The 26,922-nt window shown below is 40.3% G+C and overlaps 1 protein-coding gene and 1 long non-coding RNA gene across 5 annotated transcripts in view; one reads left to right on the forward strand and one right to left on the reverse strand.

The window, feature by feature from the left end:
• Window positions 1–26,922, forward strand: part of DACH2 (dachshund family transcription factor 2) — a 302,386-nt gene that overhangs the window by 273,022 nt on the left and 2,442 nt on the right. The window contains exons 8-11 of one of the 4 annotated variants that reach the window (XM_075763078.1): window positions 9,722–9,867; window positions 10,400–10,547; window positions 15,589–15,732; window positions 18,781–18,846. In XM_075763078.1, coding sequence (XP_075619193.1) covers window positions 9,722–9,867; window positions 10,400–10,547; window positions 15,589–15,732; window positions 18,781–18,846 — 504 coding nt within the window. The remainder of the gene's footprint in view (window positions 1–9,721; window positions 9,868–10,399; window positions 10,548–15,588; window positions 15,733–18,780; window positions 18,847–26,922) is intronic. The other 3 variants (XM_075763079.1, XM_075763080.1, XM_075763081.1) reach the window with 3 other exon arrangements.
• On the reverse strand, window positions 1–26,922 carry LOC142603331 (uncharacterized). Its single transcript, XR_012837243.1, has 5 exons — window positions 26,390–26,922; window positions 24,189–24,459; window positions 20,145–20,201; window positions 12,308–12,800; window positions 1–3,033 (listed from the first exon to the last, which is right to left on the reverse strand). It is a non-coding gene; the product is annotated as an uncharacterized LOC142603331 (long non-coding RNA).

Below are 26,922 nucleotides of genomic sequence, written 5' to 3' on the forward strand. Positions count from 1 at the left end.
GTCTAATCATTCTGTCACTAAGATGTAATATCGATACACCAGGACAACATTTCTATCAGAGGGCCTATTACTTGCCCTCTTAGTTGAAGAGGGGAAGAGAACTGGGATAAGCCAAATTCTGACCGTTGCTTAGCCCGAGAGAGACTGGGTTGCATTAGGGTTCAGTTCTTAACCTTTAATATCTGCAGGAGATACCAGCACTGTCTAAATGGCGGCACATAGGAGTGCTGTTGCACTCCGCGGGCTAAGCCCCGGGGTGGGAGGCGGGTGCACGTCTTGTTTTGTGCAGGACCCTGGTTGCTGCGGCAAGAGCCGGGCGGGCAGGAGGCAGGGGTGCTCGGCCCATTCCCTCTGCCCGTGCTCTGGGACTAAAGGGTGGGCTGCGTGCAGCCTGGGACGTCTGGGGAGCCAGTGCAAGGTTCAAGTTTCCTGTGGAAGTCTACAAACGGGGCTGTGTCCAGAGTCATACTGGTAATAGCTACAGCATAGAACTGCTACTCACCTGTAGAATTAAAGCAGTTAGAAGGCAAATTAAAAAGGGATGAATTTCTAGTGCTGCTTGATAATCAGGGTTTATAAAATCAATATGTAACTGAACTGAATTCAAATGCTAGGATATATGAGGAGAGTACTTTTTTTGTTGACATCTGAAGAATCGTAATTCATTCAGAAGGAAACTTTTAAGGTGATCATCTTTCTGGGTATATTTTCCTGTTAAGGCAGTCATATTTCTCCTAGCAATCAGTTTTGAAAGTTGTCTTATTTCTACAGTGCAAAAATCGTGCTGGTGAACATCCCCCAGTTGCACTCATAATTATTTCTGATTAAAAGTGCCCTGGCCTGACAGCACCAGGGAAATTAATAGGAGCAGCTTTCTACAAGTTTTAGAAGATGAGCAAAGACATACTCCCTCTTAAAATTATTTAAGCAGGTGCTGTGGGAAGCCATTGCTTTTATAAGGCTCTTCAGATGTTTACAGCAAAACATTTTTTCCCAGTGATTGAATTTTTCGAAGTACTAAAATACCATGGAGAAATATGTTTCCCACCAGTTTTATGGCTCCCTGGATGCATTCTATACAAACCTTGTATCTGCCTGGACACAAACACTCTATTGCAAAAAGATATCTTGCCATTTTAACAAGCTATACTGCTTTGAAAGGATACACTGCATCACCAGTGGGAATGTCAGTACCTTAAGAATAATACTTCTTTAAGGGTACTATTTTATTAAAGCAGACCTCAGTAATTTGTTCCTGACTGTTATACACCCTTATTTTATTAAAGGTATTTTACATCTGTGGAGGAGATTACTACCACTCCTATTTTCTCCACTGCTTGGCTTTAATGGATGGTGTGGAATATAATATTTATTAAGCCTAAGCAGGGGAGGACATAATAGCAGAATTGTCCTTTATAACCTATTTTACACAGTTGTAAAATAAACCCTAATAAAGCAGGAATAATTATCCAGGAATATCCAGGAAATGGAGTACTCTGCCTGCTTCAAATATTTGGAAGACTTAACTGCTGGTTATACATGTACTTTAAGAAATTGAACTCAACAGTAATAATATTGATATTAGTTTGGTACCATTTTAAAATGTATTCAGAGATGAAGTATCTTGTGTGTCATAATTACTATGTTAGGATAAATCATATAATACATAACTGTAATCTTTATATAGTGTTAACTGTGTATAATCCTAAAGAAGACAATTACGAAAATATTTCTAGTTACTAACTTGGAGGTTTAGAGTTCCTTTACCTTATTCTGATGCACTCAGAGTCCTGCAGCTGGTTCCCTGGCTGCCAGTCAGTTCTGCTGGTGATCACTGAGCTTTGATGTCAGGGAGTAACATGCATCCTTGTGCTCAGTTCTGTATGTCTTTAGATTTGCTTGTGGCCAGAGAGGACTTGGGGTTTCTGCCTGGACCCCAGAAGGCAGGGAGTGTCTCAATTCCAGCCTGGTTTTGCCTGAGATTAGGAACACAGACTTTACACCTAGCATATGTACAGTCGATGTTTGAATAGTTCCCTGGATCAGGAAGACAACTTCAAATGAGCCTTTCCTGGTGGTACGTTTGCAGCTGTAGCAGGCAGGTGGAGTGTTTCAGGTGCAAAATGGGAACACAAGCGTATGTGCCATACTGGTGAAAACTTGGTCCCACCGATCACAGCTGTCTGGAAGCATTTATATAGTTGTGTGGGTTTTGTGAATAGGAAAAAATTGAATCGTTCTAATGAGATCTGTTTCAAATTATTGGTTATACTACCAAATACTTCCATAAAGGGAGTAGATGATGAAAATTATTTAAAAGCATATTGTATATTTTTATTACAATGAGTGAGACCTGAAAGCGATTGCCTAACTGTGGAGGCACAGAAGGCCTCTTTTTGGGTACACGGTTTTGCTTGTCCTTGAGCACTGCGTGTACAGACATACATGGTGGCAGCAGAGCTTGCCCACGACAGTGCGCCTCACCCTTCAGGCAGACCTGTGTAGGTGGCTTTTGCAGGCAGCTGTCAGCTTCTCCCGCCCATTCTGCAACTGGGAGCTTCCTCCTGTCCAGAAACCATGTAGCTGCGGTTAGCGTGGTGCTGGGATGGAGATTACCCTTCTCCCTCCCGCTCCGTCCCCAGCCCCCGTGCATGGAGGTTGGATACACACTGAAGCACGGTTTATTAATCTGAAGGCGATGCCTCCCTACTTGCAGTTGTGTTTGGCCAGGAGCTGCCTGAGGACGTGGCAGAGCAGGAGTGATTCCGCCTGCGAGTGGATCTCCCCGTCTGCGTGGTGGGACTGGTATTCTCCAGCCAGCTCTGGCCGTCTGTGCTGGTGGGCTGGCGTCCAGTTAACAGGCATTTCTTAGCTTGAACACCATCAACATGTTCTATTTATCTTCATCACACCCAGCTTTGAGCTTCTTCACCTTTCTTATGCAATAATTTTCTGTTTATTGTACTGCTTCTCAGATAGCTTTGTTTTTCTGTTTCTTGTATGATTTCTCTTCTTGCTGGAAGTCACTGGAATCTGTCACAAAAAAAAAAGAAAGATTTTGTATTAATGCAGCTTTGCAAAAAACTGATTCCTGCTCAGATATTCCAGAAGGACTGGGAAAGCAAATCCTGTCTTCGCCCTTCCTTCCTGATTTCTCCCTCCTGTTGTCCTATTTATATTTTTTTTTTCCCATAAATGAATATCGTGGAAATGATTTGGACTGAAGTTATTACATTAATTATCCAAACTGACATTTTTTCAGTGTGTGAAAGGACAGGGTGGTATGTAAAATAGATGCACTAAGAACACCTACAGTATGACAACAAGTAGCAGGGTAATTGCTGAAAATTAAGTCTTTTCTGCTATCCCTTCCCTTCAACATCTGTTGTTCCATATGGAGTCATAAATATTTGCAATAAAATAGTTGAAGAAATAATCTCAACATTAATAGGGAAAAGCTAAATCCGCCAAGAAAATTGAAGAATTTTTTTTTTTTTTTTTTTTTTGGCAAGTTCCTCCTACCCATCCTCATCTGACACTTCAAAATCTCAGTAGAACAGTCAGACTACAGTGATGCTTAAAAATCACCACACAAAAAAAACCTTTGTGAATGTTAATAAGAGAGTTAGCTGAGAAAAATTTTATAACCTCTTGATAATGGCCATGAGGAGGATTTTGTTTATTTTGTTTCATTTTCCTCCTTTCTTCCACGCCACAGTAATTTTATTACTAGCCTTTTATTGTCTAGTTCACATTTTCACTTTTCTTTATTGCCAGTAGAAATAATGCTTCTTGTTGGTGTGAGGAATGACAAGGTACTATTACTACCTGAAAATAACTAGTTAGTTAAAATTGCCATATGGAAAATGCAGATCGATAGTACTTAAGCTCCTATGTAGATTAAGAAGCAACTTAAAAGCACAGAAGAACTTGAAATGGTTTGGAATCCAGATTATCAAAACCTGCCTGAGGAGCAGCTATAATAATAACACAGACAAACTATAAATTGTAAATAATGGCTGTGAATATAAAATACAGCATTTTTGAAGGCTTTTTATGTATTTATTAGTAGCCTTAATTGTACTTACAGTTCTCCTTAATGAACAGAATTTAATCGGGTGACATCAGTCGTATTTGTTTTTCTTCATCTGTATGTATTGAACTTTAGCCTGAAGTTACTTGCAATGGAACACTTTAGTTCTGATGGCTGGCTAGTGATTTACTGCACTTCTCAATTTCATTTTGTATTATTGCAAACCTAGTCTCTCATCCAACTCGGGTCGGGTTTTTTTTTTGAGGTTTGAATTAATAAAATATTTTCAGGTGTTTTTACCGTCAGTGCCATGTGAACATCAGAGTATATTGTAAATATGTTGAAGTTATAAATAGGTATAATTTTCTGTGTTATTAATGAGAGTACATTGATGAAAATGTCAAAGCTGTATAATTACACACCTCTTGATAAAGAGTGCACAGATAAAGACAATTTGTAAACTGTAATTTCAGCCTTTTCTAGTGAAATTTTAATTTCTCTGCTTTTTGCCCCCTTCTCCTATTCAAACACTAAGTGCCTGCTTTATGATGTCCTTCAGGAAAACACACCATCATAATTCCTGAGAACAGGTCTATGGAAAGGTGCTTTCTCTTTCTTTACTACTCCAAATATTCAGTTTTTCCTAAGCCAGCACATTGCTCTAAATCTAACAGACATGGTCTACATTTCTCCCTGTGTCGAAAACAACAAAAAGGTTTTATTAAACACTTCCTCAGGACAAAATTGTCTGATTTCAGCGTGCATGGGTGAGAGCCAGCTGGGACGCAGGTACCGTGAAGCAGAGCATAGTTGATACTACCGTTTTGTGATAGTTTCCAAAAGCTTTTAAGGAATGATTAGATACTATTTTTAAAGTGAAGGTTTTTTATGGCAAAGCTCAGTAGTGAAAAATGCTTGTGTGCTATCAAGTTGTATCAATCATTTGAAAATGAAATAAAGTCTGATTTAAAGCTAGTGCGCTGGATTAATCAGCTACTCCCCAATTGCATTCATTGACCCTGTTCATTCAGGGACTGTAATTAAGAAAAACAGCAGTGACTTTAAATTTGGCACCTGAATCACAAGGTTAAAGCAGTAAATTTCTAAGTCTGATTGGTGCCAGGTTAGGAGGAGGTATCTCTTTTCTCACTGATGAACAGGAGTGCTCAGCTCCAGGCAGAAAAGCAATGAGGGAGGGAGAAGGAGGCAGGCAGAGGTTTATGGGGGATTTTTGGAGTTATTAAGACACTGAAGACAGATAACCCTGTCCTTGCAGACTTACAGACACAAGATATTTGAAATAAACAATGCTTCAGATTACAGGTTTTTCATACTTACCTTACTGCAAAAGAAAAAAATTCTACTAGTCTCTAGTTAACCAACACAGAAGTTGCCAAGGTTTAAAACTAAAATAAGAAGTCTCACTTTTTTGGAAAACTGCTTTGTGCAGTCAAAAATTAGAAGTTAGGCCCTGATTCTGTCAAAATATCCGTGTTTGGACCCCACTGCCTGTCACTGTTGTTGTGAAGTAGATACACGACTGAAGTCAAGGCACCTCTCATCACTATAAAGATACAATGGTTTGGATGATTCTGTTAAGATCTTTGGGCAAATAATGCTATTTCAAATAAAAATGTAGCATCGTATTTTCAGACATGAGGAGCACGTACAACTCACCTGGTGTTGCAGATCCTCTGTTTTATTGTATTAAGGGTCAGAAAGGTCCATTAGAGTGTCTAGGCTGTTCTTTTATAACTGTGGACCATTAAATGTAATCCCCATCACTCAGATATGAAGCTCCAAGAATTATAATTGTGATAAACCAATTTGGTCCTTAGGTTTCTAAATTGTGTGCCACAGGCAGGGAAAAGGAGTGACCCAGCTACCATCTATGTTCAAAACCATCTTATTAATGCTGGCTGAAGGCTCAAATGTTTTGGTTAGTAACTAACAGATTAATAACTATAAATTTCATGTAAATTTTTTACTCTCTTCTGCATATGCCACATATTTATTTTATGCATGGGTTATATTCTATATGCTGTTTGGGGTGAGGTTTACATATAATGCTTACACAGCTCCAGACGGATAAAGTTTTGAAGTGTATGTGAAGAATTAACTTGGTGGTCTAACTAGTGTTAGGCAATATGTAAATTGTAGCTTTAATATTTCTACTGTGTTTTGAGAGGGATCTGACATGTCAAGTGTATCAGGTATATGAATGATGGATTTAAAAACATGCCTTCTGAAAGAATATAAACCAGCTGGCAAATAAAAATTGCCTGTTGGTTTGGGCCATGCACTGTCATGCAGGGAGCAATTCGCATTACTCGTGTTCCCAGAGCTGCGTTTAGTCCGTAGGTGGATGCTTCGTTTTCCAGTCTCTATTGCTGCAACTTAGGCAGAAGATGGAAGATGATATATTTTAGTATATAGAATTAAGAACGAGAAACGTCCTAGCAGATTTCCATCTGCTTTCCTGGGATAATATTCCGTTTGCTGTTTGTGTTTACTGTGTATTTCTTTTCTCTGCAATGTAATTCTTCCTTTTGTCTATTCATCTGGATGCCAGCTAGAAATTAAAAGACTGCACTCTGAATGGGTTCCTGAATGCTATTATAAAGCATGGCAGGTTTAACAAACAAGCTCGATAAAAGTAGTTCCCACTTTGCTTCAATAAATAGGAAGGTTGTTTGTGTCCTTGGTTAGACTGTAGTTGTCCTAGCTTTTGTTTCTTGCTTATTCTGTTGTACTGTATGTGTGAGCGCAGCTTTTAGCATTTATATTTTTAGTGTTCTTTAAAATCAAAATGCTTAAATCAACTTCTTTTTTTTTTTTCTAGTAAAGAGACGCATTTGATACAATCCACAAAACAGGCTTCCAACACGTGCCATTTTTAATTGCTTTACCAATTATGATTTCTCCAGTCTAGCTAATAAATTCCTGCCTAACCGTGCACTTACTCAGAGTGTGGGCAAGATGTAGACACCATTCAGATGTGAAGACCTATTACAAGATTGAAATAGATTTCTGATGCATTTATCATTCATCTTTGCAGAGTGTGATTTCAATCAGAAAAAAAAAATGATGAATGGTTTGACAGTTTCCACCCATATACGCTAAAACATAATATGCTGCTTCTAGTTTTCAGCTATTACGGACTTTAACATGCAATGTGACCTTGGTCTGCAAAGCATGTTTGGTTAGCACAAAAACTTAATCATAAGAAGTCATAAGTAGAATCCTTCTTCTTTACTGCCCTTTTTCTGGGACTTGGAAATTTATTGCTTCTGGGACAGGTAGGATATGAACAATGGGCCAAATAGAGTCCAGGGTTATCTCATCTGTGTGAAAACTGCTGCTGAAAATCGATGTGACCTCTGCTACACTGTCATCCCAATTCCCACCCTCTGTGTCCTATTTGTCTTTTGGTAGAAGCTTAGATCTGTGTGCTGTCTCTATGTGTCTCTCTTGGGCCAGATTATCAAAATGAATCATTGCCTGCATACCTCTTATATTTCTATTTATTTTCCTGGTGTTGACTAGGTCTGATGAAATATGATTCTTTTTGCATTTGATCCTCACTGCAGCAAGCAGCACCTAATTTAGCTGTGTCTATCTCTTTAAAGAAGAGTAATACTATTTTGAAACTTCAATCTGCTGTACAGTAACATTACAAACCATAGACCATGCAACCTGTCTTCGCAGTCAATAGTAATTTTCCTTTCGGCCAATTTAATGTTAGTACTTTCATCTCCAAATAGTAGAGATTTCTAGAGATTTCAAAGCAACTACAGTTTTGTTATGCATACTTCATGTTTTATTTTCAAATGCCACTTCTGTTTAGTCTTTTGTGGCTGCCTTAGACATTATTATTATTTTTCTATTAACTGATCACTTTATTTTAAAAACTCTGCCACCGATAGAAGATATTTAAATATGAGAAATGGTGTATCTGAATCAGCACGAATTGCATGGTCTGAGTATGTTACCAGAGTTGTTGGGGTTTTTTTTAATGGATCATTTAAATTACAGGAACATAGCTCTAAAATGATAGCTATGAAGATGTGCGGAGGTACTGGCTTTTGTTGTTATTAGTTCTGAAGAATCATTATAAAGATGTTCCATTTAATGAACTCACATAGTGAAAACAAAATACTCCCTAAACAGAGATTTTAAAGAATACTTGAAAACTGGTAATGCTCCTGGTTGGTTGTCAGTAGTTGTGTATTAGAAACACAGCAAAAAGTGCTTGCTGCTCAATAGGAGCATCTCGGTAATAGTTCTGCTGCGGAGACACCGTGGTTTAACTCATTGTTGTCAGATTCTTTACGAGTTTGTTTTTTGGTTGTTTCCTTTTTTAATAAGAGAGGTGGAAGAAGGCAGCCTTTTGAATATGGTATGGTCTAATTGTAAATCCTGGCTTTAATACGACCAAGACACTTGACAAATGAAACTATCAGGACTGGCTGTGCAGTTGCCCTTACACAACACATGCATCATGAACTTATGGTCAATACATTAGTTGCAAGCTTTACTAAAAAGCAATTGCTGAGAAGATATTCTTCATGATTTCTGCAAGTGCAGGAGCTTATTATATATAGACTGAATTGTCCTGGAATGTTACACAGAAATATTTTTTTTTACATCGCAGAGTAAAAGAATCGTACGGAGTTCGGCTTAAAAGACTCATAGCAGATTATGTGTTTTTCAGCAATTAACTTGGTGTTTAAAATAAATACATGGGGAAGAAGTACTCATAGGGATCTGAAAGGAGGAGATACATTTGCTATCCTAAAATATCTTTAAATTGTCCTATTCAAAAATGTGAGTTCCTTGGTGATAGTACCGATTCATCACAAAATTTCAAGGATTTTTGAAAAATAATTACTGATGATGTTGTTTCTTTCCGCATACACATTTCTACTGTCTGTGCACAGCCTGCTCTATCACAACATGATCTATTTGATCTATTTGAAGCTCCCAGGTCCCGATTCTACACTTTGTAAGAGATGCATCAGTCTAGTTTTGTGCAGTAAATGGCAGGCGTGAGCCCCAGCCGCTCCTGTGACCCCCTGCCACCCAGCTCTCTGTATCCCTCCGGTAGAGGTAACTCGGCAAAGCGTTGTTGGCTACTGCCTGGGACTAGAAAGGCTGCCAGGAGCAAGGTACTTGTTAAGAAAACCTGTGCTGACACTTCACTGACAACGTGGAGTTGGTGCTAGCTAAGCAGGAGGGGATGACTCAGTGGAGATTATTGACTGCTGAGCAGGGGAAGGATGATGGTAAAGGAGTAGAGAGATGTGATACATTTCTTGATTAGAATTTTGTTGAGGCTCTACCAACAAAAAAATCCACATCACAGAATGGCACGTGTGATAGAATGAAGAAAGGTCATTCAGGTTTAATAAACTGTGTAATACTGTTATAATTCTGTAGAATTTGTGAAAGAATAGTCTATGCTCTAGTAAAGATACTTTGTAGTCTTCAGTATATTTATTATTGTTCTGTACTATTTTGCAAACTTACCTTAGCAATGATCACAGCTGCCCAAAGACTGAAACAGTGTCGATTTTACTAATGCGCTTGTATTTTGACTTCCAGGTAAACAGAATGCTAGTTTCTAAAAATTACATTTACCTATATTTCCAATGCTTTCTGATGTTGCTTTTAAACCTATCTTTACAGAAGAGGTCCAAATTGCCATTCCAATAATGAAACCAACCTTAGATAAAGTCCAACTGGCTGGACAGGCCTTGCCTCCTGGATTTCCGGCGCCATTTCTTTTTGCTGATGGTCTTTCATCAGTAGAAACACTATTAACCAACATTCAGGTAAATTATTCTCTATAGGGCCAGGCTATGTCATGATAGATAAAATGTGTTTCTTTTTCAATCTCTTTAAAAAGTTTCAGAAACTATTTTGTATCTGCAATTCTAATTTCTTTTATTTAATGTAATGCTTAGGTTTCCACTATCTGGCATTATCGATCCTGAAAGGGTTTCATACATTGTCTATTTGACTTAATAGTAGGCAATAATGATCATATTAAAATTCACCAGTGTCATTATTCCTCCTTTGCTTCTCCCTGCAGTTGACCGAGGTCAGCAATGATACGGCACTCCGTTTGTAATAAACCACATCAGTAGGATGAATTAGCAAAAGCTATACAGAATGATTCCATGCCACAAAATTGCTCATATATAACATTTAGCTACTTCAAAGGCCCAGTTGCATTCCAGGTCTATAGGTTCCTGCTTTTAATTTTTCTGTTTTCCTAGAGGGTGTAAAAGAAACAAACAGATGTATTTTGTCACTGTTGAAGCAAAACGGTATTTTCAGATCTTACATTTGTGTGTGTTTTAGGGCCTACTGAAAGTGGCTGTTGACAATGCGAGAGTCCAGGAAAAGCAGATACAGCAGGAAAAGAAAGAGTTAAAGATGGAGCTTTGTAGAGAGAGAGAACTGAGAGAGAGCTTGGAAAGGCAACTCACAGCTGAGCTGCAAAGCAGAGGTGAGTGAATGAAAAATGGAGTTTAGATATCTATTAAATGTATAACCCTTTGGCATTTCCAGCTGGAGCTATTGAGGACTTGGAGTTAACTGACATTCATACTTCAGTGTAATGCAGCAGTGGACTAGCACTGGTAATGAAAGATTTAAATTTAATAAAAACAGAATGAAGCACACTTTTCTGTAAGCAGACAGAACAGTGACTGAAGGATTATTTCCTGGAGGGCAACTGGCCGCAGAGAGTTTTGGCTGGTTCTGTGGAGGAAAGCTGATTCAGTTTCGTGGCTTTCACATGTATTATTACCACTCCGCCTGTGTATTCCCAGCCCGATTTCTTCATTTGACAGCTTTAATTTCTTTTGTTTTCTGCTATTATCCTCCAAGCACTGAGGATCAGTCTTACTGTGCAAAAGATAGTATGTCTGTAATTTGGGTATTTAGGTGATTTTTTTTCATTACCTTACTACTCATGTAGCCCATGTTTCTGTAGTTTAGGTGCTAGTCAGCTAGTTTTTCTTGTAGATAACAACAGCTACGAGAAGTTGTCTACCCAAGTGCGCAGTCTGAAGCAAATAACCCTATTTATTTTTTTCCATCGGGAGAGTGAGATACAATAGCACTCCCCATATGGGGCCTTCTAAGACAAAACCATGACTGTTTAGAAGCTTTTGATAGTAATAGGCAATTAAATTGGTAAATCTGAATTTTTCGCTGTGATATTACAAAGAAGGCAGTATTCTTTTTAAAATTCAAATCTGCATCTAACAGAGAAGACTAGTACTTTCTGTGCCAAAAGCTACTTCTAGATTACATCCATGAAATCAGAAAGATAAAACTAGATAAGACCAAAGATGTAGGTGCCAAGCACTATCTTCCTGTGCATTTTGAACTGAAATTAGGTGTGTAGAACAGAGTTGTCTGCAGTGCCAAGTCTCCGTAAGAGACAACAAAGGGCACTTCGAAGCCGAGTTGTGAAGGGTCAGTAAACACTATTGAAGTTGTTAAATTGCAGCGTGTGCTCAGAAATGTTGCACCACCCCGGTCTAAGTGTGGATGAGACTGCTGTATTTCTCTAAACCAAAACTTGTCTCCATGTAGGCAGACAGCACACTATTGCATTCCTGAGTCACATTCAAGTCAAAAAAAAAACCTTAAGCCATTCGCTGGCTTTGTTGGCTTCTGGCTCAAAAGAATTTCACCAATTATCAATATCCTCAGAACTGTTTGTCTTTCAAGTCGTGCACATCTTTATTATTACACAAAGTCAGAGGTAGGCTTTTTCACCAGAGTTGCTCAATTTTCCAAAGTTACATTTTACAGATCACATTTTGACACTCATAATTTATTAAGTCTCTCAGAGATTTCCCATGTAATGCTATCCTTTTTTTTTACCCCCCGACTGGTGCACTCACAAATGCAGAATGATCTGTAAGTCAGTAAGAATTCAGTTGAACAAATGGTCACAAAAAGTTATGTAAATATTGTGGATTTATGCAGAATTTTCCCAATTTTTTTAGTAAATTTGGTAACAATATTTTGTGTTTTGAAGTTCACAGGTATCTGATATACAAGAGAAGCAAATAAATAAAAGGGATTGCAAAATACTGCTTGTATAAATTCAACTTTCATTTTAACAATACTTGTGAGCAATATTTGCCAGAGTGCACGCACTAGCAAACTTGACTCTTAAAATAGACAGTCATTCTAAAAGGCCATTTATGTTTAAGCTCAAATTCTTTTTAGTCTGTTAGTTTTACCTACCTTTTCTAGTGCCATCGCTTCGCCATTTGTTTGATTGAGTAATGAATCCGTGGGATTAAGTGCTGCTCTGTGGAATTTGACTACACACGCAAACTGAAGCAGCAGCAGCACGACGCAAAAGCATTCTGCGATCCTCTGCACGAGCTGCGATGGGTTGTGGAAATGCGGCGCTTTCGTATGAGCTGGGGTGTGCTATGGAAGTGGTCTTTGACCCCTTCTGGAGCTGCCTAAAAATGTTCTCCTGATGGTTCTGAGAAAGTACGTGGGCATCAGCCTCCAGTGCAACTCATCTCCCTCATTCCAATGAGATGTGCCAGCTGATCACGTGTTTCCTGGAATAAGAGTGCGCCCAGGAGGACAGTATTTTCTGGCTGCAGGGTACACTCAGCAGAAGTGCAGTGGTGGGCCTGTAGAGATCCTAGCAAGCAGTTTAAACCAGGGAAGGCAGGTGCAGGTCATACAAAGAAGAGACACAAGAGATGTTTTTGCAGTACTGGTGAAAAAAGAAGTGTAAGAGCCCGTTAAAGATCATTTAATAAGGATGATAAGGACAGTCTGTTAGGCAGCAGGAGCACAGGAAGGGCCTGTTGGCAGAGGCAGATATTTTCGACGTAGTTCTGGCCCAAGTAATGGTAACCTGGTGAAAAATAAGGTTAAATATGGGATTAAGATTCAGGGTTTGAAAAGGAAAAGGCTTAAAAGGTGCATTTTATTGCTTGAATTTATATAGGTGAGGGAATACAATTGTAGGCAATGTCAGCAGTTCCCAGTGAAGATACTGATCATCTGGCTATAATTAATACTATACAATTATCTAGTTACACTTTTATTTATAGTTGGGTTTCAGACTGACATTAGTCAGGAATTACTTCTGTTTTCTGCCAAATCTTCCATGGCTGTACCAACGGCCTGTGGATGATCTTTGTCAAGGCACTGTTTCTGCTTTCCATCTGTGAAACTGAGAAGATGAGATGACTGTGAAGTGCATTGAGAACCAACGCAAAACTGTACAGCTAATGCTGTGTTACTGCATTGTTACCGATTTTAAGTCCAAACAGCCAGCTACTATACAGTGGTTTATGGAGTGCTTCAGTTAGGAGGAGAAATTGCTAATGAAGAGAATATTCTTGATTTACTTACCAGTGTTACAAGCTTGTCTTCAACCTGCTTTCTACCTGGGAATTTCCCTTTTAATTTCTCTCTCAGATTCTCAACACACACACCCCCAGTGATTTTGTGTTTCTCTCCTTTCTTTGGCTTTCCCTCGTTTTTCTCCCACTAGTGCTGAAGTGTGAAAGTACTCGTGTTACTCAGTATATACTCCTTCTCTACGCATTTGATCTTTCATCTGAGTATGTACCCACTTAACCCAGTTTCTCGATAGCCTTGCACCTGGCTTTTGTCTTGGGCAGTGGTTCTTGCTATTTCAGTTGTGTCGTGGGTTGACCCTGGCTGAGGGCCAGGTGCCCACCAGAGCCGCTCTATCACTCCCCTCCTTCATTAGACAGGGGAGAAAAGGTACAATGAAAGAAAACTTACGGGTCGAGATAAGGACAGGGAGAGATCATTCTCTAATTATCATCACGAGCAAAACAGATGGAACTTAGAGAGGGAATTCATCTTATTTATTACTAAGCAAAACAGAGTAGAGGAATGAGAAATAAAACCAAATCTTAAAACACCTCCCCCCACCCCTCCCATCTTCCCGGGCTCAACTTCACTCCCGGCTTCAACCTCCGCCCCCCCCAGCGGCACAGGGGGACGGGGAGTGGGGGTTACGGTCAGTTCAGCACACGGTGTTTCTGCCGCTTCTTCATCCTCAGGGGGAGGACTCATTGTTCCCCCGCTCCAGCGTGGGGTCCCTCTCACGGGAGACAGTCCTTCACGGCCTTCTCCAACGTGAGTCTCCTCCACAGGGTGCAGACCTTCGGGAGCAAACTGCTCCAGCGTGGGTCCCCCACGGGGTCACAAGTCCTGTCAGCAAACCTGCTCTGGCGTGGGCTCCTCTCTCCACGGGTCCACAGGTCCTGCCAGGAGCTTGCTCCAGCGTGGGCTTCCCACGGGGCCACAGCCTCCTTCAGGTGTCTCCACCTGCTCCGGCGTGGGGTCCTCCACGGGCTGCAGGTGGAATCGCTACACCCCCTCAACCTCCCTCCATGGGCTGCAGGGGGACAGCCTGCTTCACCATGGTCTTCACCACGGGCTGCAGGGGAATCTTGCTCCGGTGCCTGGAGCACCTCCTCCCCCTCCTTCTTCACTGACCTTGGTGTCTGCAGATGTTCTTACATCTTCTCCCTCCTCTCTCTGGCTGCAAAAGCGCTCTCTAACTGTTTTTGTCTTTCTTAAATATGTTATCACAGAGGCGCTGATTGGCTTGGCCTTGGCCAGCGGCGGGTCCGTCTTGGAGCCGGCTGGCATTGGCTCTGTCAGACACAGGGGAAGCTTCTAGCAGCTTCTCACAGAAGCCACCCCTGTAGCCCCCCCCGCTACCAAAACCTTGCCACGCAAAACCAACAGAAGTTGTTATGCTTCAAAATTAACCCGACTCCTGCTCCAATTTTAGAAAAAAATTACCACCTAATTCCATGGGTACTCTGTACATCATTGGTACCAACATTTCAGATTCTACAACACTGCATGCAGACGGTTCTCCTGCAAAAATAAATTTCATTTCTTTTTTAATGTTAGAAAACATAACTAAAACTGAATCTTTGACACATTGAGAAGACTTCTTCCATCCATGAGGAGTGGTCTGGGAAGACGTAACCAGTGTGTTTGGATTATCTTTCTAGATAAAACTACTAGAGAAGGAGGGCGGAATATTAATTCTCAGCATTAAAGGGAAACGTTAGAGTGAAGGGCGAGAGATTTATTTAATGTTAAGGATGTACATTGCTGCTGTTGCTAGAAATTAGTTTAAGCCAAACTCTGCAGAACTGTAGCTGGAATTTAGTCCAAATTGGTGAAGTCTGTGTAACATGAACCACCAGGCTGGCTCCGAGACTCTTGGGTTCTCGTCAGGAGATTTAAATCTGTGGGGCTGCTCCAGAATGAGAAAGATTTAAGATCTTTAACAAGATCTAAAGCCCTTTCGGATTGTTCATTGTTTCACTACAGGATATGGCTTGGAGTTTTTGGGGGTTTATGTCAGATTCATGCCAGATTTTTTTTTTTTTTTTTTTTGAGCTAGAACTGGGCCCTTGAACATAAACTCATTTACTGTCTCCATTATATATTAATTGTGCTTTAAGAGCCATTCTTACAATGTGTTTACGTTTCAGCAACAATTCAGAAGCGCTTGAAGAAGGAAAAAAAGGCAAAGAGAAAATTGCAGGAAGCTTTGGAATTTGAATCAAAGAGAAGAGAACAAGTGGAACAGGCGCTTAAACAGGCCACATCAGGTGACGGTCTCAGGATGTTAAATGGTAATGTCTTAGTTGGCCCTTCACAGTTAGCTTAAAATGATATTTGAGTAGAAAAAAAAAAAAAGTAAGATGATGCACAAAGCAAATTCCAGAATAAAAAAAACACAGTCCTTTCCTGAAATAATTAAAAATCTATTTCAGGCCATGTGCTCTGGGTCATGAATTAAAAAAATAAATAAGCCTGCAACTAGAGAAACAGACAGAGCAGTTTACACAGACATGACAAGAAATGCTGAATATATTACCAGAGAAATCTGTTACAGTGCCAGCTAAGACAATGTGAAATTTGGTTCCTATAAGGTTCTCTGAACTCTTCTCTCCCAGCAGATTCATTTTTAGAACTTCTGAGCTTCATTTTAAAAGCCATTTGGCTGAAGTTTGCTCGGTCTCAGGACCTATTACGTTTGTTAAATATGTATCAGCTTTCAGAGCTGACTAGGTTTTGAATACTTCCCAAATATTCTTGTGAAACAAAAGCAAATCAGTTAATCTTCTAAGCAGGGTGATTATTTTTTGGGTAGTGGGACGATTTGCCTCTCCTGCTTAGTATGGTTCTAGCCAAAGTTTAGTACTTTGGTTGAATCTTCAAGACTGAACCTAGTTGTGTTTTAATTTCAGGTTCTGTAGCTAAGGTTTAGTCTGTGTGTCCTTACCCCAAAGTCTCTGCAGAGATTCATGAATCAGATTCACACTCAGTCTCTGCTATGTTTGTATGTCACGTAGTCTTGACGTTAACTTTGTGCTGCCTGCTTTGGGCACTGCTAGCAACGGAGCCATAACAACATACACAGACTGCAAAATCTGCCTGAAATGCTGAGTAAAAATCATGACTTTAGTTTGTCTTGAGTTCTCAGTTGTGAGGGCTACCCAAACTGTTTTTTAAAGTTAGGGCAAGCCTGTCTACGTGAACTGCCATTGCAACGTTCTGCAATGGACTGCGAGTTGTGATTTATCTAGAGCACCTAAGAGATATAAACTCTTTAAGTACGAGAGCAACATCTTTCAGAGGCATTCTCATCTGCTGGGTTTTATAGTCCAGCATATCACTGTAACCAGGAGCTGGCTGGCTTTCCTGATGTCCTGACAGTGAACAGTGGTGATTCAGGTGTGGATATACAGCTCGCAGTTGCACTGTGATAAGGGACAATGACCCAAGGGAGCGTGGCTGGACAAAGCCAGCAGAAACCTTTTGCACCACCTTCACTGGATCAGAAAACTGCCCAGATCAGATCCTGCAGATACAGCCAGTGCCTTGAGATCAATGTCAGAAAAAACCTGAAATCCCGATGTTCTGTAAGGTCAGTCACCCAGATTCTGCCATTGCTGGTAAGCACCTGCCGCTCGCACGACAGTTAGGAGTACTCAGCAGTTCTGGAAGCCACAAATTAAAGGGTACAACACGCCAGCAGTATGATTAACAGATCTTTACATCTGCTTTTGTGGGCCTGGCTGCTAACGTTTTGATTTGCAGGCACACTCAGGTAGTCATATATATGTTAGTGCCTGCAAGAAGCTGATATTTACATGCTAATCTGATTGCACATGCAAATCAGGTAGCTCATTAGCATCTTAATCCACAATTTAATTGCAGGTACAATTTTATGACAACAAAATGTGAAGGGCTATTCTGAATATTTTTAATTTAACTCTGACGGTCTGTCTCATTTAACAGATGCTGTTATTAGTTACAGATGACTTTGTCATTTTACATACATACAACATGTACTCTAAAAGGTTTGAAAAGAAAGAACCTTTTTAGATTAATAGATCAGTAACCTGAACATTCCTTCAAAACAGGAATCTGAGTAAGGGAAACCCCATGTAATAGCAGTCACTTGTCATTTTACAAGAAAAAATTGTATACATGAAAATATTATTTATTTGATCATATATATTTATAGGGCTATATATGCGTACATCACATATGTTTCATTTGCACATATACTACTAAGTTATTACTCATATTACTCTTCTGTGTATGGACTATACTTTAATGGGTTGCCCTGCTTCGACATAGAGTCCGGTCCGGCTGTAGGGTGACCAGCAAAATGTCATCTTTGCGATAGATACTGGCACTCCAACTAAAGCAATCTGAGAATGCAACAGTACAGTTATTCTCTGTTTGGGAAAGTCCAGAACAGGCTTCTACACAGAAAAAGTTCTAAACTGTACACGCAGGTCCCTTTCAGGTGTGAGTTTTTTCTTGCTGTAATTTCTAAGTGCTGTATTGTAAGGGAAGCAGATGTTTCTCCAGAATTCGAGGTGCCATGGATTCAAATCACATACCCTTCATGCTAATCCTTGTTGGCACAAGGTGGATAATGGCATCTGTTATTGTAACACCCTGGGGTGTTGGAGCCCCCGCCCCGAAGGACTGTGCATACAGAAGTATTATCAATATGAAATTAAATAGTTCAAAAGTGCATAGCATTAGGAGAGTCTTTCTCAACTTGGAAAAAAAGAATACAGTCCATTTTGGAAAGCTCTTCTCAGAAATCTGGAAGTGTTTCACATAATATCACCCCAAACAAAATTACGTATCTGATAACACAGGCTTACGACACCCTCAGCTGAGTCTTTTAAATCAGTTTGCACAGTCCTTATCTATGACACACACTCAAACCGATACGCACACACACAAACATGTTGACTGGCACTGGCTATATTCTTTAATTCCATACTTCACAGGTATATGGCGAGGAGAGTCAGTGTAGTTTAATGTTATCACAGTTTGATTTCGACTTCTGTTTTTCATATGTCAGATGCCCTCATTCTCCAAGAGCATTTAACAGACATATTAATATCATGGGTTGGTTACTATCTGATCGTCAGACAAATGTGAAGCACGTTAAAAATAATTCACTGTGAGACCAGTAATGTTTGCACATTTTGGAAACAATTTACTACTGAAAAGTCGATGAAGACCAAATGTTTTATGCAAGACCGTGTAACTTGGAGATCACCCTAGTTTGCTATAAATATTTTTCTAAAGATGCATGAGAGAAGGACAAAGGGGAATGCATTAATCTTCGGTGTCACGTCTTTCAGATGCTGGAATCCCAGATATGGAAATAGAACACAACGGAACCCAACATGACAGTGCAGCAATGCAAGGTGCAGTATGTACCACATCCCATCGCATACATGTTTATTGTGAGCCATATTAAAAATTAAATGAAATGCAGAATAGTTTTGTCTCTGTTTTCCTGCTTTAAGATAAATGTAAATTACACAACTTCATTTTGTTTTCCTGTTCAATATAGAAAACCTTTGAAGGATCAGTACTTTAAAAGACCAGAAATTAAATTTCTTTAAATAGAGGTGTGGGAAACTCATATTTAGCTGTCAGATATATGTGCTTAGTTCAAAAGTGATTTTACATAATGATTTATCTTTTTAAAATATTTTATTGCTGATCCTTACCTTCCTATGAAGATCATAGATGTTTCTGAAAAATACATAAACTGTAGGTGGAAAAGGAAAGTCACGTTCATGTTAGGAGCAATTATGTAGTTCCCCGTTTTCCTCCCTGTTCAGTGAGTGCAAATACAGAACATTCCCATATTGTCTGAGTGCTTCCCAAAGAGTAATAAATGCTTTCTGGCTAGGGGCCTGTGAAGTGAGAGAGTTGGGTAACCATCATTTCAGGGAGCTGAGATACAGAGATCTTAATGGTTATTTCCACTGGAAGCCTATTTGAGGCACACAGAAAATCATCGTCACCTGCGATAAAATTTGGTCTGAGCAATTTGAATGTAGAAATTCTTTGACTTTGGAGAAAGTCCAGTTTTGTAGTGTTGATTTTCTATAAAATCAACCACCTTCTCCCTTCAGACCTGTGCCGTATTCATTACACACCATTCGGTTCTGCGCTGGCTACTCCAGCAGCCTGGAGACAGCTGCCTCTTTCACTGTAAGTGCTGTTGCTTAGCGAACTTCCACCCTTTCTAGTGAATCGTGATGGTTCTGTGCAAAAAAGAATGTCTGCTGAAGTAACTAGAGACAGTCCCCTTCTGTGCAGAGAGAAGGACTGCAGTACAGTTACAGACACAAACATAACTTCTAGCCTTTCTGAACTGTTAAAGGCCTGACTTTGCATACCTCTGGTATGCATCTGTCGTCCATCTGTCATCCATACAGGAAAGCTTTCAAATATTTTTACTGCTGTCTCTTCTTGTGATTTTAGGTTCATGTGCTAGGTACTACAAAGGAGGAGAATCACAGCTTTGTTGTGATGTGCAGATATATGTGTGTAAATATATCTACACGTACAATTAGAGTTGTCCTCTAAACATTACAATTTGAAAATTGTTACTGCCAGAAATAGTAAAATACTGGATACGCACTGGGGACACATGTATTTAAATTTGACAAGCAAAATATTCCTAACATTTATGATCTGTTTATCATACCTGCTGAGACGGGTGCTCAGTGCTCCTCCTAAAAGATTCTGAGAGTCAAAGGTGCATCTGGACAGAATGTAGTTAAAAAAAAAAAAGGAAGTTAATTTCAATTTTCAATTAAAGAAAAAAAGTTACAGTTGGCTCAAATGTGTCTTGCCATCAAAACTGATTATAAGTAACTGTGGGGAAAGTGATGCATAGCCACTTCCAACAACCATTTACTTACTAGAAGGAATTAAGAGAACTTTCTTAATTCCTGTAGTCTGTTGATACACAAGAAAACCTCGTGATTTTATGATTTTTAATTCAGGTTGGTTTTTTGTTGCCTTTTTTTTTTTTTTCTTTAATCTGATCCCAACTACATCATTCTTTAGTTTTAACAGGCTTTGGAGCATAAAGTTTTTGTTCGGGTTAGAAGCCTGCACCCAGGGAGAACTGGCTATCCACTACGTTCAGTATCTCTGAGCGTGGTGCCCCTCTGTGAAAGCGGAACGTGACTCGTGCGATAGGAGTTGTAAACCTGTCATACACTCCTCAGTGGCAGAGCAGCTCCTGTCTTCACCACAGTAATGCATGACAGCGTACGCTGGCTTCTCTGACAGTTGTCGTTTGGTAAACCTGTTCACATGTAAACATGGGATGAGTTTAGTCAGTTCTTTCACCAAGCGCTCTCAGCTGATGTAGAGGTTCCCGAAAAGCTCTCTCTAGAGCTTGTTTAGATTTCAAAGTGTTTCTGTCCTGTAGCACCGTCTCTTTCATTTTTATTTATGCTGATACTGTAATATCTTTCTATTCTCTTTTCCTTTGATTATAATTTTTGTACTTGACAGCTACTATTGCAGTGCCGTCTTTAACAGTTTGAGCACACTCCCTCATTGCCCCCTTCATTTGCTGCCTTTGTTTTTGGGCCCTGGGAGGAGGAAGGGTCAAGCACACGTTCCTAATACAAAGCTGTTTCCAAGCTTCCACAGTCTCCCTCTATTGCACAGAAAAAAGCCTTAACATCAATGCAGACCTTTCTTTTTCTGTTGTCAATAGCTCTGCTGGACAGAAATCTATCGTTCACACAGTGCCTTTCCTTTGAAATTCAATTAGTTTCACTGCCAGTATCTCCTTAAGACAGTTTAAAGGAAAATTACAAAAATACTGCACAGCCACCTTTCACAGTGATTAAGTCATATCATATTTTATGCTCATTTCTGAAAATGATTTTATTAACACAAGCTGTTCATATACCAGGATTCTGATCTGCATTGTAAATCTTCTCCGTTTAGTTGACTCATTTTCTCTATGCTTTGTATATTAATTGAACAGAAATTTTGTGCAGACAAGACTTAAAACTTTTTTTGAACTTTACAGTCTTAATGCCTCCATCCTCCATACGCATCCAGCCCAGCATAGCTTGATCTGAGAGAAGCTCTGTAGCTGACAAAGTAGAAAAGAAGTAGTTGCTGTAGTCATGAAGCCCCCTGCATAGTTGAGTGGTGCAGGAGAGGGTGATGCCTGCACACACACACCTCCTGCTCTTGCTTCCATAACTCACTTGTGGGCCAGCAAGATAGTGCATCAACCATTTTATCAACCAATCTCCGTTTCACATAAAATAAACATACTGGGTGTCATTAAGTGCACCTTCAGATCAATGATTTTTGCAAATGACATTCAAGTACCATTCGAGTAGTGCATTTTTGCTGATAAAAGCAAATTAAATTAGCACAACTACAAGTGTGCTGATAAAAACTAAAACTGAACAGCAGCACCATTAGCTAACAAAGTAATATTTTCTCTTTACTGCTTTCTGCCATTTAGTTATTATCCTATTGGAAATCTAATTATAATCCTTTTACTCCCTAGTCAAACTTCACAGTTTTTGCAAGCTTAGCACTGACAAGTGATTTCATTACATTTGATTGCCCGCGCCCAGATTGACTTAACTTCACTCCGAGACCTAAAAGCCCTCTCAGTTTCTCAGATTCCCTGTTTGCACATTACAGCAACAGCTCCTTTAATTAATTAGCATGAACAGCAGTAACATGAACTGCTGAACAGAAAATAACATCATTTTATGATCGCAGGGAGACTTCTCCTTTTGCATGTTTATACCTTAGTTAACTTTTGTATTACTATATTTCATTGTTAGGGGATGTTGGAACAATCAGCAAAGCAATGTTATCTTAAAATTTTAAAAAATAGATGTTACCATAATACTTGATGATAACAATTTGCAAAAAACAAAAGACTCTAAATTTCAAGAAGGAGGCAGCAGTGTAGGCAGACAGACTTTTCTGAGGTGAAAATGTGGTTCAGAGGAAACCTGGCTCACTGTACGTGCAACAGGAGGGCGACCCAGGCTGCCTCTGCTTTTGTTTGTGAAATAACCTGGCAGAGATTTAGCACAAAACCGCTCAGTACTGCGAATAATTTTTTATTTCTATCTGTTTGCCAAAGCTGAAAGACTGCTGAAGTTTGGAACGTATTTTGCATTTTATTACTTAGAAAACTGGGCTATATTTTTTCAATATTCTGATATAACCAGTCAGTTTTCAAATCCAGCCTATGGTTAAAAGGGTACAAGGGAGACAGAAAAGAGAGGGGTGCTGTTTTTAAGAGACTTAACAACTTAGTTACTGTGTCAAATTAAACCTCCAAATGCTGCAATCCAGTAAGCCAACCACACTACGTAATTTCAAAGTGCTCTACAATTGTAAGAGACAAATTCAACACCTTGCAAATAATAATGCTATTGTCTTGGTCTTGCTTTCACTGAAAAAAAATGTTCAAGCACTTACAAGAAAAGACCAGAACCCTGTGATTAGAAACTCTTGAGACTAAACTAAACAGAGGAGTTTAAAATATATGGCTCCTGGTATTTTCCTTGTGAGCAAGTTCTTCGCTATATCTGCTTCGTTTGAGTCTTAGGCCTTTCCATCCTCCTCCTGTCCAGGCCATGCTCTGTCCCCAGTGCATATCCTCCTCTGGATGCTCTGAATTACTAAACCTCTAGTAGTTACCTCACGCTGTGTCATGTTGCAGGTTTCTAGAAAAGCTCTTGAAGTTTGTGCTCAATTACTAGACTCTCATATCCGTGCCCACACCAGCCACGTGCTGCTGAAAGCCATCTCATTAGCTGCTAACCAGGAGCAGGGCCCCCTTGAGGAACTCGCCATGAGATTGCTGCGCTAGCTGGCTACACGGCTCGTCTGCTGGCGATACAACGCCGGGCTTTAGAAATAAACAGTATCGCTGGTCTTAGTCTGGGTGTTATTCGTACTTTCGGTACACAGTGTTTTTCTGAATCTCTCTCTCTCTAAGCACATACACACACATATGAGGGAAGAAACTGAGATTTTGTTTTTTCTGGAGACAAAAGGTGGGGAAAGGTTTCCCCAGGAGACCACAGAGTGTGAAGGTCTATACCTTTCTATTACAAAGGGCTAAAACATTTATTCAATAATTCAGTGTCAGCAGGCTTGAATATTTCCTAAGCAGGAACCACTACGTTATCTCCCTGTCTACTCCCACTGACAATGGCAATCCAGCATCTACGTAGTTGGTATTCAGCGAACAGATCTCCTGTCCTTGGCTATTGTTACTCATTAGAAATCCGATTTTCTGTACAAGTTTTTAGGTCTAGTAACATGGACCTGGAAATATTTGACAGCTAAGCACAAAATAAGAGGGGCAGAAACCCCGAATGCAGGACCTCCAGGAGTGCCACAGGTCCTGCCTGCTGCGGGAGCCGGACCCGCGGGGAGGAGAGGCTCCTTGGCTCAGTCGGCATTAGACATCAGAGACCGCACATCTGCAGGGGTGGAAGGGAGGTGGTATGAAAGAGCGAGAGATTAAAAGAAAGCAAACCAAACTTCATTAGCACTGCTGCTCTCAGAAACAGCATTTATTGTTCACTTTTTTTCCGTGAGTCGAGAGGAACCTGTGCCCTGCTCACCGTGTGTTATTTTTTCACTTTCACTGCTCAGTTTAGAAAATATTTACAGATAAACGGAAAGGAGAAGTTTTGCTGGACAACTAATAAACAAAGTCAGTTTTACTCACTGTTGTCATTCGGCTGATTGACTAGTCCAAAACCATGGGAACTGGCTCCAGGCCAGGTCGTCTTTTTTCTGCAGTAGCAAAGGGCTCCTTTGCTGTGGTTTCTGTAATTGCTGTGGTCCTTACGCCACTAGCAGGGGCCTGGGTGCAGCCTCCTCCCAGGCCAGTCCGCACTCCTGCGTGCCGAGACGTTTAGAGAAACGGGTTTTTGAGGGATGTCATCCACAGAAGAAGCTAATGCAAACTGTTCTCCGAGTTGCGGTTTTTTCCCCCCCTGCAAAATAAGAGACTAATTCAAACTAATTGCCCCCAGGTTTGTAAGTCAGAGTTACTGTTATGGCATTGTATTTTCCACGTGTCGCTGCACCCAAAGCTCGGCTTGGCTCTGTTAACGCTGACTCTGTTACGTAGCCTCGGCCGGGTGGAGAGATCAGCTGCTGCCCAGCACGCCTGGGGTATCGCCCAAGACTCTCTGATTCAACCCCTCAAGGAGGAGCTGTGCAAAGCCCCCGAGAGCGTGCAGGTCACTCCTCTGTCCGCAGAAACGCAGCCCCGTCTCAGCTCTACCTAACCTTTATTTTAGCAGCTCTGCCAACTCCTCCTTCATCTAAATTGGCAAAGTGGGATTTTCAGTTTATGACTTCATCTCTGCTACCCATATTTTCTGCAACATGTAGTGCTGGGGTTTATTTTTTAAATTGCATGAATAATTTACAGTTACTGATACAACAAATTTATCCTCGTTTGCTCCTTAGGTAGCAGATCCCAAGTTTCCTTCCTACAATCACTTTCTCCTCCAATTTACAGTGAGCTAAAGTTGCCTGACCCAACTCGGGCTGTAGCCGTGTCGGTTAATCAGAGGTAGCCGCTGGGTCGCCTTGCTCCCCTTCCTGGACTGGATTTGCACACCAGCGTCGCCGGGGCGCATTTCTTTATACACGTTGTGAGGGTACACCTGGCAATTTTGTTTTAAAGAACTTTTATGGAAATACAGCTGAATTACTGATTTAAAACAAAAATATTATAAACAAAGTCTCACAAAGGATTCAGCTGAATAGGCTGAAAAAAAGAAAAGAAAAAAAAAAAGTCCACTAAATATGCAGATGATAATTATTGCTTTAGGATTTGTCCTTTATACACACATTAAAACCTTGAAAGAAAAAGACAAACGATGATATTGTTGCTAAAAGAGAGTGCAAGAGATGACTGTATACCCTGCACTACCAATTCAGGGAAGACACCACCATCCTGAGGGAAAATTACAATTATTAACACGGGCTCTGGCTCACTGAGAAATTGGGAGATCTTTACTTGTCTTATACATTGTAAAGGGGGAAAAAAAAAATCCTTTTTAAATGTCTTGCTTATTAAGCCAGTCATGCATTTCACTGTAGGTTGTAAAGCAGTATAACATGCACAGGGGGCTCATAAGCATATTTTAGTGTTAGGGAATATCATTTATACAGTTTTTATATTGTCAATATTACCCCTAGAGAATGAGATTAGGCTTTAAACTACTGTAAATCTGCGCTTTTGCTCACCTTTGTATAATTTCATTTTTTAATAGAATGAAGCCCACATAAATGAATATTTGATTAAGGGATAAACCTAATAAAAGAATACATTTATTGCACACAGATTTATTCAAATCTTTGCTAAATAATACAGTAAGATGCTATAAAATGGTATGTAGCTTGCAGGCAGCTACACTGAGGAGATGATAGTGAATATTCTTCAAAAAGATGAATTTGACAACATCGCGCTCTTTCCTGTATATGTGGTAGCACAGCTGCTCCTACCACTTTAATTCCTCATAGGTGGTTGCTGTATGACGTCGTTAATGCCATGGAGTTAAGTTTATTGCATGGCAACAAAAAAGTATTTTAATTTCTGGAGAATAATTGAGAGCTTTATAAAAAGGGAAATATTTAACTATGCACTTTCTGTTTAGTGATCAATAATACCTCCTGGGTGGCTGCACTGTGCTTCAGCTTTGGCATTTACTTTCTCTCTTACAGGTATTCCAGATATCTCCCTTGAACTTCCCTTGAGAAATAAAGGGAATAAGAAGGAAAAAATTGAAACCTCTTTCAAAGTTTAAACAGTCCATCAGCCCACAGTACCCTCAATGACCACCTTGAAAAATCATTTTTAAAATACAATAGAAATATCAAGAATTTAAACAAGTATTACCAAATCCTTACCAATCCCATTTTTGATAAATCAACTCCGATTCCTCCCCTCGTCTTTGCAGGCAGATTCCTTGTTGCCAAATGTAGCACCGTAAACGTGCGCGCGTACATGGTCTCTGTCTTACTGCCTTCGTCTCTACAAATATCAAGCATCAAGCACGTATCAGAAGATGCAGCTGACGCCCAGTGGCCATTTAAATAGCGAGCTATGTACCTAATTTCTGCTGCTGGCTTCCCTTGTTGTTATATGGACCAGCCCACCAAGCGCGTCTGTCAATCCCGCGCCTGCAGGCGGTTGGGCAAGAAGCTCCGGGTGTCCAGCTGGCCCCTGAGCCTTGGCCCGCCAAGAGAGTAGGGGTGCGGGCGTTAGGTGCCGGGGGCACGGCACGCTTTGGCTGCTGCTGAGCAGAGCCCAGGACCAGGCAGCGCGTTACTGGCGCAGGAGAAGCACACCGGGGCAGAATGTTGGCCTGCCTGTACAGACCGTTCACGTGACTTTCTGAGGGCGGCCACGCTGACCTGCAGAGTTGGGCAGTGGCTGCCTT

The sequence above is a fragment of the Balearica regulorum genome, chromosome 11 (assembly GCF_011004875.1).
Source record: "Balearica regulorum gibbericeps isolate bBalReg1 chromosome 11, bBalReg1.pri, whole genome shotgun sequence".
In the NCBI taxonomy this organism is placed as follows: domain Eukaryota; kingdom Metazoa; phylum Chordata; class Aves; order Gruiformes; family Gruidae; genus Balearica; species Balearica regulorum.